The 12417-nt window shown below is 34.9% G+C and overlaps 1 protein-coding gene across 1 annotated transcript; it reads left to right on the forward strand.

The window, feature by feature from the left end:
- The first annotated feature begins 1349 nt into the window (after positions 1-1349).
- LOC123551336 (uncharacterized) lies at positions 1350-6640 on the forward strand. The gene is made up of 2 exons (XM_053540850.1): positions 1350-1673; positions 4161-6640. Exon 2 carries the CDS (start codon positions 4258-4260, stop codon positions 5212-5214), a length of 957 nt encoding a protein of 318 aa, XP_053396825.1. The 5' UTR covers positions 1350-1673; positions 4161-4257; the 3' UTR covers positions 5215-6640.
- Positions 6641-12417: the final 5777 nt, after the last annotated feature.

Consider the following 12417-nt stretch of genomic DNA (forward strand, 5'->3'; position numbering starts at 1 on the left):
TACACGTTTCATTACAACTTCAGAATAAGTTTTACCATCATGTTTTAACGAGAATGTAATAATGAAAATTTCCAATGCCTTTTTGTGAGTTAATTTCTGAATTACCACGATTCATCGTTTAGATGCTTGGATATCGGTTCAATTTCTGCGCATCTAAACTCTGAACCATTGTAAATCGTTTTTGAATCATAACTAGGTGCTTTTTCTTAACAAATTTGGTGCAGGCAAATCGTATACACTGAGCGCAGGGTGCGGTAACTAAAAGTATGCAGGTATTACATTCCTGCACGCTAGTTACCGCACTGTTGGACAGGAAAGTATGCCAGCGTGTATGGGCGTGTCTCTTACAGCAGACAACGAAGTACATTTTATTGATTTTCTGCGCTCGCATTGGTTTACATTACAGGAGCTTTACACATTTGTAAAGCAAGGATTTTAAGTACTCACTGAACTGCTGTATATGGCAGTGTTGAACGCCTACTGACCTACCATATATGGATGGCTATGATACAAAACAGAAAGATCATTAAAACTCTCGGGTAAACGATTTATACTTGGGTGCTACGCCCCCTCGTACAAATCGTTTACCCTCGAGTTTCAATACGCCCCCTCGTACAAATCGTTTACCCTCGAGTTTCAATGTTCTTTCTATTACATACATTTCTAGTCGGATAACACTGAACTGACTCATTTGACGGGGGACACCAATATAATCAACTGACTTGTTACTTGTAGAATCTTCAATGCACTAAGTCTTTAAGTCTTGTGAAGTAATAGAAAGTGCGAGGTACGGTCAAACCTTTTCGTAAGATACAAATATGGTAAGAAATACTGATTTTCAAGTATGTGATCAATTAATAGATACTCTTATTAAACATGGTAATTGAGATTTAGACTCTAGATGAATTATCCCCTCGTAGTTTAAACAGAAAATAAATATTTTGGAACTACTATGGTATTACTATTTTTGCCAAAAAAGATGGTATTTGATGCCGTTACTAAGATCAGGTGGATAAAACACACACATTTACTTGGAAACTCAGTTCCAGTTACATATTGTTAATGAATAACGTACACCTGGTACAAATGCTCTGCCGGTGCGTAAAAAGTATAACATTTATTTTCATTTGTTATGTAGACTTTTGTTAAGACCTTTCTTAAAAGGTCACTTTTATTTAATATTCATATAAATGACATTTTGTTATAACCTATGTTTAAACTAATAATGTTATTGGCAAGTTAAGAAAAATTTAAAAGAGGGCATTATCGCTATTGATTGACAAATAAATCAAGCAGACCGACTTTAGCTATATCTGTGTAGTTATAAACAGTTTTAAAATGGCGTCCGGTGGGAGAGAAGACACGTCGGATGAGATATTCAATTTTAAATGTTCGCCTTGTCTGGCAAATAATCGGAATAGAGAAGCTGTGAAATATTGCGTGGGATGTCAGGGATATTATTGTCAGTCTTATGCTGACACTATGCATATGATGCCTGGTTTAAAAGGTCACACGCTTTTGGATAAGTCGAATTGCAAATCATCAAGTCTTCCAGCAGGATTACCAGCAGTACCGACGGAGAGATGCAGCAATCATGAGACAAAGATCGTGGACATGTACTGTGGTAATCATGATGAGGTTGGTTGTACAACTTGCATGGCTTTAAGCCACAGGTAATTTTGTGGGCATTTCATAATTCAGTATATACGTTTTATAAAGAATTTAACATGCGAACGTTATTATTGATCTGTTGATTATGCAGTCCTTTGTTACAGTAGTTTGAATGCATTGTGTAGTTTTGTAATTTAATATATCTTCATACTGTATATCAATATATAGCTCTGCTTTTATCTGCTTCTTATAACATAAACTCTGACTGTCCGTCCTCTATATAGAAGAGAACAGCTAACATTTTAAAATGAATCTGTATTCTGTAATTTTGACAGTTTTATTTTAACTTTTAACTTCAGATAGCAAAATCTGAATTTTAAAATTTGTTTGTTTTTAAATATGTATTGACTCTATTTCTATTTCCTGTTATAGTCGTCATGTAAATAACGAAAATAACGAAAATAAATTATAAGCTATAGGGAAAAAGGACACCAATTATGTTTGAATATTTTAACGTTAAAGACTATGCCATTTTGACAATGTAAAATTCTTTTGTGAAACTGAGATTGTCGAAACAACATGAGAAATGGGTGGTTTTAAAAAATCGTACGAGTCCACCAATTTTAGAATATTTACAGTCTCTGTACAGTCGTAGCGTCTGGTCATAGTACCAACGGGTCCCGTACGATCTTTAGAGGCTGCAATCGTAGGACATCCGTACGGACATCGGAGACAAGTCATGAGGAGCTCACAAGGAGCCCGGCCGTACCTCGTTCGGTGCCCGCGAGTTCGTACGGCGCTCGCAAGGCACTCGTACGGTGTCCGCCCGTTGTCTTTGTGACAGGAATAAATCAGTTTGGCCATGTCTGGAAAATTTGAATTTACAATCGTAGGATATTCGTACAGACATCGCAGACAAGTCGTACGGAACTCGAAAGGAACAAGGCCATACCTCGTGCGATGACCATTGGCTTGTACGGTGTCTGTAAGGTGTCCCAGCGACAAGAAAATACGACGATCGTACGAATCAACAATATCCGTGCGGACGCCGTACGAGTTTGCCAAAATACAAATGAAAACCTACATGTATGGAGCTTCTATCGTTCTTGTAACACGGGTATAAACTGTCTAGCACGAATCGCACGTGCACCGATATTTTACAAAAATATATCCGCCATGTTTTCTTCAGTCAACGAGATAAAAAATAAAATGTCTATCCAATCCTGTAAAATTACTAGATATATGTTGCAGTTTTAATATTGACAGTTTCAATGAAAATGGCATTATAACGATATGCAAGTATTAGCTGCCTGGGGCTGCTAACTTCACGCACATATTATAAGGACGCTCTTCCTAGTGTAGTGTATATGTACTCTAATTTAAATTGAACAATATACACTCACAGTGCACGAGATGTTTACTTTCTCACTTTTTAACATGTCGGAAACGTTGCGAGTTGGTACTTTTTCACGTTTATTATCATTTAAATTATACTCGGTTTTTATCATCGACTCCTGGTTTATTTTACACTTTAGTGTTCAATATAATATTTAAGTGAAACTGGTATAGCATCCTCCAGGACAAACGTAGTTAAAAAGTAATTTTAGTGCTTTTATTACCGTGATATTTATAAAAAAATCAGTCTTTATCTATTGTAAAAAATGCTTATTTTAACTAAGTGGAAAACGGCAGGAACTTAAAAAAATGCAGCTTTCTGAATGGTCATTTGTCAGACATACGCCTGCAAATAAATAATATTATTCCAAAATAATACTACTCTTTCCTTTGTTGTACTTAACGGACTTATGGTAAAGTTACTTTTATGTTTAACCTTGTAAATGCGCTCTAGACCCTTTTTGTACACCATACCTATAATTCGGACTTCTTAAGCACAAGATGGCATACTTTGCCGACACCTTAATGCTTGTAATGTGCTTTTTAGAGAAGTAACAAATGGAAATGATAAACAGCGCTCAGCTCATCTACACGGATTGTTAAGCTTTTTTTTATTATGTTCTAATTTTCTATTTTGCATTTTATGCCTGATGATACAGAATACTTTTACCGATAATTTTGACGCCAAAAATACTGAATCATTTCTTACTTTAGTATGTTAATTTAAGCGAGAGTTCAGCACTTCATAGTTTTAACATGTTATCACATTGAATAAAATCTATTTAACAGCGACTTCGAAATTCTTCAGAAATAATATCACGTACCCCACCCACCTGATACATATATAAATGTCACATGCCTTAAACCATTCGGACGCGTACTTGTATCCAAAAAATCGGAACATATGAATAGTGATGATCAATTTCAGTTTGCGTCTGAAAGATAGAACCCTGTTTACAACGGTCTCATGATAGCGAAAGGCCTTTAATTAAATATTTTACTTTGCAAACCAAATGTTGAAATGTTGTCAAAATGTATCAAATATTGCACACACATTAGAAAAGGTCGAGGTTTGGTGTGAAAAAATATACTTCTATAAATTGTTTACATATTAAACTGACTAGTCCTTTTCCAGTACGTTCTTATAATTTCAGGTCTTGAGCTGATGTGCAGTCCATTCCAGATATTGTCGATAGTAAATTTCAAACGACAGATGTTGACAAAATACACCAAAAGTTGCAAGACCTGAAGATGATGATGGAGAAAATTATGAAAACTAGACAAAGACAGATAGAAGACTTAAAGAAGTCTAAGACCGAAGAAATAATGGTGATAAAGGACTTTCGAAAAGACATGGACACAATTCTTGAACAACTAGAAAAGGAATCGATTAAAGAATTGGAGAGGAAGTTCGTAGAAGAAGAATCGAAACTACTGGAAGAGAAGAGGAATGCAGAAACTGAATTAGATAGTCTGAAACAAGCAGTGAACGACTTGAAGAAATCAGAAGGAAACAAAGCTCAACAATTTGTCTCCATGAAAATGTCCCTGCCAAGTATCGCAAAAATGGAAGACGTTTCTAGTTCATTGCAAACAAGTGTTGATGCAAATATATCCTTTAGCTTTGATCCTGCTATACTAAAATTTCTACACCAATTGAAAACGTATGGATCGGTTCGACATGATTCTGCTACTGCAAGGACAACCGTCTATTCTGTTAAAAGTATCGAGAATTTAAACATCAGAGGTCAGAATGACAAGAAAACATGTTGTGTTTTTAGATCCTGTCTAACAGACGATGGATCACTACTGTTAGCAGATAATACCAATAATAAGATTAAACGTGCAGATGTTGTAAAAATGTCAGTGACAGATTATTGTTGTGTTCCTGCTGGACCTGCTGGCATTTGTTGTACAAGTAAAAGTGAAGCTGCAGTCTGCCTGGACAATAGAACAATTCAGTTTGTCTCCCTTGGTAAGAACATGACAACCACCCGTCAACTAAATGTGACCCACACTTGCTTTGGCATTGCTTTTAAGGATGATAAACTATACATAACTAACAAAGGCCAGTCATTATACATACACGATATGACAGGCAACGTGCTGCAAAAGGTAACTCAAGACAACGCCGGGCACAGCATTTTTTTAACCCCCCGAAATGTTGCTGTCAGTGATGTTAATGAAAATGTGTTTGTTGCTGGTTAGGGTAAAGGTCTAATTATTATTGATGGACAAGGAAAGCACTGTCAGACGTTGACTGACTCGGAGTTAAACTTAGCAAGTGGAGTTTGTACAGATCGTAAAGGAAACCTGTTTGTGTCCGGGTATGGTTCAAATAACGTGATACAGATAGGGAAAGACGGGAAGAAAATAGGCGTGGTCGTGAACCCATCTAATGGACTTGTCCATCCAGAATCAGTTTGTTTTGACACAAGACAATGCAAATTAATGATTTCCCAAAACGGCAACGATAATGTCAAAGTAATCTCTTTGCAATAAAGAGTGGTTATATGACGATATTTTGCTAGTATAAGTACATCATGTTTTTTTTTTATATATACAACATTGTGCCTAGCATTTGAATGTAATCAAAGAATGCTGATAAGTACAACAACAGTTACTGTAGTTAACATATCAAGTTATGCTTAATTCTTGACAAACAAAAACAAGAAGAAAATTTGACATGGAGTGTTTCTGAAAAAAATGTCAAAGCAGCGCGATGTTGAAATTAGTTCTCATTCTAGAATCGCTAGGCATGATTGTTACTAAATGAAGAAAGTCAAGCTGTGTACATTATATGATAAAGAACGGTTTACGCACGGACCGTTCTGAAGGAGCATTATGACGTCAAAAATGACGTCAAATTGCATCGTGACGTCCGGTTTATTACAACTCAGATCAATAAAGCCTAGCATGATTTTTTTTCAAATTACCTCAGTGGACAAGTATGAATGTAAACAATTAAGGTCTTCTTGCAGTTTATCGCCTAATTTACCATGATTCATAATTTAAGTGCATATATAATTTACAACTCGGGCTAAAGCCCTCGTGGTTCAATTCCTTTGCATCTGAACACCGAACCATAATTAATCAGACGATAAATAACCCGAAGGCTTTGAATATTTGTAACGTATAATATATAAATGTTTTATTGCGTTCAGCAATTAACCTGCACAGAGTACTGCGTGCCATATTTTTATTATTACTGTCAAGTGACAGAAATATAATGTTTTCATTTTTGTTTCTGAATGTGCCGATGGAAGATTTGTACGATTGTTTCTTTGTTAGACTTTCAAATGTTATGTATGTGGGTTCAGACGGGTATATACAACCTTGGGACTTCTGACAAATTCATGAGTCACGACAGGTCCTGATTTTAAATCTTAAAACAAATGTTGAATATAATCAAAAATGAGTAGTCGCATTGTTTCAGTTTGAATCTTTACCATAAAAAAATGAATTGTAGCTGTAGGTGAATTTTTTGTTTGTTTTAGTTGACGAGTTCACATTTTATAACGATGCCATTTTGTCTGCGTAATTCTGTGAATGACGCAGTTAATCGCGGGGAAAATTGTCCCTAGAAGTCATTGCACAAAAATTGTTTATATACGAACTTTCGTTACAAAGTACATAATGAACATGAATTGTCTTTTGATTAAAAATATGTTGACTTTAGTTTTTTATTGTCTTTCATATTCCCCGTCCATTTTCATGCATTTAAGAAAATCTGTAGCTGGCACCGCAATTTAAGTTGATAACTCTAACTGATGTCTACTTTGAAGATAGACGATATATGTTTTACATTTATTCACTTGTGCAGACGGCAAAAATAAACTTAGGAATAAAGTTACAGATGACTAGGAAATCAGAAATGTAGAATATTTTCTGCCGTTCCAGCAGGATCTATCGATAAGAAGTTTGAATATCCATGTTCTTCAGCTACTAAACTTTATATCTTAACTTAATACCTAACCTTTTAAGATTAACTACTAGTAGAAATCCACGTCAATCTCCATGTTACATATCATTATACTGGATGGAAGAGCTGCAGCTGTGACGTATTTTGACACGTTTAGCTCGTTTGTAACATGGTGGTGTTCTTAAGCAATGTGATGGTGGCAGGCCAACTGTCAGAGTATACATGAAACTATACTGACATGTTTATCTAACATTGGGGAATGGCGTGCATATCTGTTTTACAAATATCTCCTCATTTTAGATCATTGAACTTTGTTCAGGGTGAGCTATTACTATAGCTGGATGATCCGACATCCGTCTGCCGTCGTCAACATCTTTACTTAAACAATTCCTCCGGTAGAGCTACACAATAGTTTGTCAGTAGCATCCTGGCATAGATCTCTCTAAAATGTATAAATGATTTAAGGGCTCGCCAGAGCTTAAATAGAAAACACGTTTAAACGACCTGTGGCATCCTTGTTTAGTCGTCTCTCAAGGTTAAGATATCTAAAATCATACTTGTGCTTGAAACAAAAGGCCAATACCCTCGTTAACTTCTTTCCTTGGAAGAAACAGCACTGACCGCTTAATCAGAATGAAGACACTCGAGAGCATATTCAAAATTTGCAATGCCTAGACCGGGATTTGAACCCTTGATTTCTTGATTGACTGGCATTGGCCACCCACTGGTACATGAAATAATTTATGTGTTGATATGAAATTTCAATGTAAAACGTGCGTCATGTATAACTTGTTTAAATTAGAGAAGAGTGCTGGATCTTCTGGACATTGATATATCGTATGTTTAGATTTGCCGGCTCATTTACTCAGAAAATGTATTAGGAATACGTTCCAACTTATTAGTCTACTGTAGTCAGAAAAGAAAGGCCTAGATACAGTATGCAAAATGTTATTACAGTCTGGTTTATTTGATTTGTTGAAGTATTTTGACATTTATTTTAAGTTAAGGTAGTTCTGCACGTCAATTATCCGGAAAATGTAGAATAAAGCCTGGATTCGGCGTACGGAAATGAAAATCAATTTATGAATTAATCAAACCTGTGATTAAATTTGTTATAATGACACTGTTGCTATATTTCTAAAGTCAAAATATGATATTAAAACATATGGCACGTAAAAAAATCAAAAAAATGTCTTAAAATTAACGTGAAATGCCCGATTCCCTTTAATCATGGTAAAATACCTCAAAAATAAGCAGAAGGACCTTTACATTTTATTTCACCAAATTATAAGCTATAGATTTATTTACAACTATGTGAAGTTTCATCAAAATCTACATTGTAGAAAAAATTCTATTCGCGAAAATGTTATGAAAGTTATGATTTTCCAATAGACTCCCATATGAAATATTACGTGAGGTCCAAATTTTTCAAACCAGCCTAAAAAAATCAAGCACACGACCCTATCTTTTTTATTTGCTGAATTTTCTAGGTATATTCTGAAGTTTTGAAAAATCGGAGTTTAATCAAATTCTACATTGTAGAAAAAAATTCGATCCAAACGTGCAAAACTACCTTAACAAGAGATATTTTGTGAACTGAATAGTACAACTGACATAGTAAATGTGAACCCAAACTGTCTGTGGTCAATAAGTGATAAAAAGGTTTGAATCTAACGAGAAACTAATAAATATGTGTTTCATTAATTCTTTGAGTCAACAGTCTGGTACATATCACACGACAGTATGTAAGGTGACGTTTATAGCAAAAATGGCTTACAATACTTGTGTTATGACATCAATTTAGCTAGAAGAAAAGCTGAAAATACAAAGGCATTTTGATATCTTATTAATTTACGAAACAATTTAGACCTGTTATCAATCAATCAACCACACCACACCACACCAAACCAACCAACCAACCAACCACAACCAACCAACCAACCAACCAACCAACCAACCAACTAACCACTCAATCAATCAATCAGTCAGTCAGTCAATCAGTCAATCAATCAATCAATCAATCAATCAATCAATCAATCAATCAACCAAACCACACCAAACCAACCAACCAACTAACCACTCACTCAATCAATCAATCAAGCAAGCAAGTAAGCAAGCAACCAACCAACCAACCAACAAACCAATCAATCAATCAATCAATCAATTAAGATACTTTACAAACTTTCTCCCCTACCACATGAAAAATATTTAAGATAAAGTACAAAGACCTCCCATTACCTTCTACATACATGCATGTAGAGCTACCTGAAATTTTCCACGTTCAGAAATGAGAAATTGTGAGAAACTGTAAGATCTTTATGTTGTAAAGACTTATAAAATGGTACATGTATAACAATTTATATTTGCTAGTTATCCTATTCACCAAGATTCCAACCATTTCCATAAAATATGGACTAGCCGACCAGCTTACTTCTGTATGCGTCCCAACTCCCCAACCTCACACACACACACAACGGTTAAACATAGCATATTTTGGTACGTTTCTTTTTCTAAATAAGAGATATAAATGTATTCCATAGGCCTTTATATTCAATTGGTTATCTATCATGTTTCTTAACACCTTCGTATAAGGCTAAGTGTCATGCTATCAAATTATAGATACGATTTAAGTCTGTCACTTGCAGATAATACGGGACAGTTCTCACTAGGTATATTCTACTTGAATTTTTCCTGTTATCTATCCTCATTCTTACTGTTGTGAATTTTCGAAATTTCCCGCTTTTTCACTATATTTCTGGCAAAGAAAAGAATGACAAAAGTAATCACCACCATGTGTATAACAGAAGCTCTTTCAGACCATGAATACTGACCATGGCAAGAAAGACAGAACAATTTCGATGCTCTAAAAGCTACCAATACCCCAACCACTAGTTAGGATTTTAAGCTAAATGTTCCCATGTTGTATTATATCAAAATCAGCATTAGTTGTGAAAGTCTGAAGACCGTCAAGGATTTCAGGCTAAATACACACATCCTGTGAGATTATTATATTTTTCAATTACCATAGAATGCAAAATAAAAATAATAATTGTCAGTAGTACCCTGGCACAGACCTTTTTAAAATCAGTTCAATGCTTTGCTTGAAATAGAAAAAAACATGTTTAAACGACATTTGGCATCCTCGTATAGTCGTCTCTTAAGGCCAAGATATCTAAACAAATACTTGCGCGCTTAAAACAAAACGCGAATACTCTCGAAAAGCATCTTTCCTTGGATGAAACAGTACTGGCCGCTTAATCAGATGGAAGCTTGGTTTACATTGCATGAGAATAACAAACACTTGTGTTGCAGTGCACCGATATTACTATGGCTTGTAATATCCTGTGCTGTTCTCACTTGCGTTGAGCAGTGCTTATATAAAATATCAGTTGTTTCACCAAACTATTTTACACTTGTGCACCTTTAAGGGGCTATGGAAAGAGATTCAAGCATTTTTTATATTACACAGCAATTATTTATTATTTTAAATTCTAAGTTTTATAAACATAATAAATTTAATGCAAATGTATATGTAATCGAAATCTCATTCATTCAGAAAACGTACCCTGGACATAATTTGATATATTTGAGATGATGCCGCCCACGAACGCAAGTATGCATTTTAATGTCAAAGGTGCCGTTGGAAAGAGCATAGGATAAGCTAAACGGAGATACCTTTGATTTGCCGCTAAGCAAAAGAGAAAGAAATAGAAAGCCTTATGAGTATAACTCTATCATAATCATTCCAATTGTAATCATTCTAAATTGAAACCGTCATCCAACCCTAACTACCTTATCGATTTGGCAGCAAATCCCTTTCCTTTAGTTCCTTGTCTTAATACAGAAACTTTATTTCCATTGCAGCAGAGCAACAGACACGTTTTGTTGCAGTGTATCGATATTACAAATGCTTGTAATATCCTGTGCTATTCTCCTTTGCGTTGAGCCGTGCTTATATAAAACATTACTTGCTCCACCAAAATATTTTACACCTGTGCACCTTTAAGGGGCTAGGGAAGAGATTCAAACATTTTTATATCACACAACAATTATTTCTTCGTAGAAAAATTCTTGGGAACACCTACACCTACGTAATATGAAAATGCTTGATTCTCTAATTTCCAGCTACATCAGCTCTAATACCGCTGTTATTCGGCGACGCCGTCTAAACTCGTTTTCGTTACCTATGCCACGTGACTTCAGTTTGCAAATCAAACTACTTGATAACGCATAATAGATAATTTATCAAAATGGAAGATTTATGCAACACTCTGCCTGATTGGACGAGAGTGTCAATCTATTTCACTCTGTTGATTGTGCCACGCTGAGTGAAATGTAGACAAAGCGTTTATCCTAAACGACGCTGTTCACAGGTTTAAAGCTAACTTTGGCTCAGTATATTTAGCAAGAATATTGATATATCTCAAAATGATAAGTAAGTTAAATAAATATGATAAAAACCTGTTCAAATACCAACATATATCAAATTAAAGAAAGAGCTGAATACGGTCTGCGTATCACATGAATAAGGGTGTGATAAGAGTCTTTTATGTAGAGAAGTGCTTTTTAAAAGATTTTCCTTGTTACAATTGTCGTCTGTATATGAAAAGGTTTCTTGCTTTTGTGACTTATTCAGATTGCATATTAAAATGAGTACTTGGTTGCTTTGATATATTTGTTATAAATTATTTAACTGATTTATTATATATGAATATTTTTCTTTAGTATGGTATGCAAATATTGAACTCGGTTGAAATCTGTTTTATTATATATATATAATGACTGAATCTCATTACACTGAAATGAAGGTACGCTGCATACAGTTTATCTATGTGATATGATTACGGTCAAACTTTGCTTATGAAATAGAAATATTGAAATAATTACAATTGTATGTTTTGCTTGACCTTCACTTTTTTATAGGTGTGACGTCATTGTCCAAAGATTCATGAATAGCGAATATGCTATTTGTTAAAGCGGGATCAGATGGCCTATTTTAGAAATAAATAAAAATAATGAATAAAAAAATCCTTTAAATGGTTTTTTCTCATGTATTCTAATCAAACTTGATTTGTAGCATCTTTAATAGGCCCGCAGCCAACTTTGTTCAGCTGGGACATTTGACCCCTTTTAGGGGCTGCTAGAGCTAAAACTAGAAATGCCTTTATACAGCGTCTCATGAACAGCTCGGTGGATCTTTGTCATACTTGGTCTGGAGCATCATTATAAAGTCCTCTTCCAAATTTATTTATATAGGGACTTGGGCCCTATTAGGGACCACTATAGCTAAAAGTAGATATGCCTTTCTTCGCATTAACCACTAAAATGTAATGGATTTTTATCAAACTCGATGTGTAACAATATCGTAAGGTCTCCTGCTATTTGTAAATGGGGAGAGGGACCAATTTAGCTAAAAATATAAACACGTTTAATGACCTCTTCTCATGAACCGCTTCGTGAATCTTCATCAAACTACTGCTGTAATTATT

The sequence above is a fragment of the Mercenaria mercenaria genome, chromosome 4 (genome assembly GCF_021730395.1).
Source record: "Mercenaria mercenaria strain notata chromosome 4, MADL_Memer_1, whole genome shotgun sequence".
In the NCBI taxonomy this organism is placed as follows: Eukaryota; Metazoa; Mollusca; class Bivalvia; order Venerida; family Veneridae; genus Mercenaria; species Mercenaria mercenaria.

Coding starts and splice junctions, on each gene's coding strand:
- LOC123551336 (XM_053540850.1), top strand. CDS start 4,258: ATGATGATGGAGAAAATTATGAAAACTAGACAAAGACAGATAGAAGAC.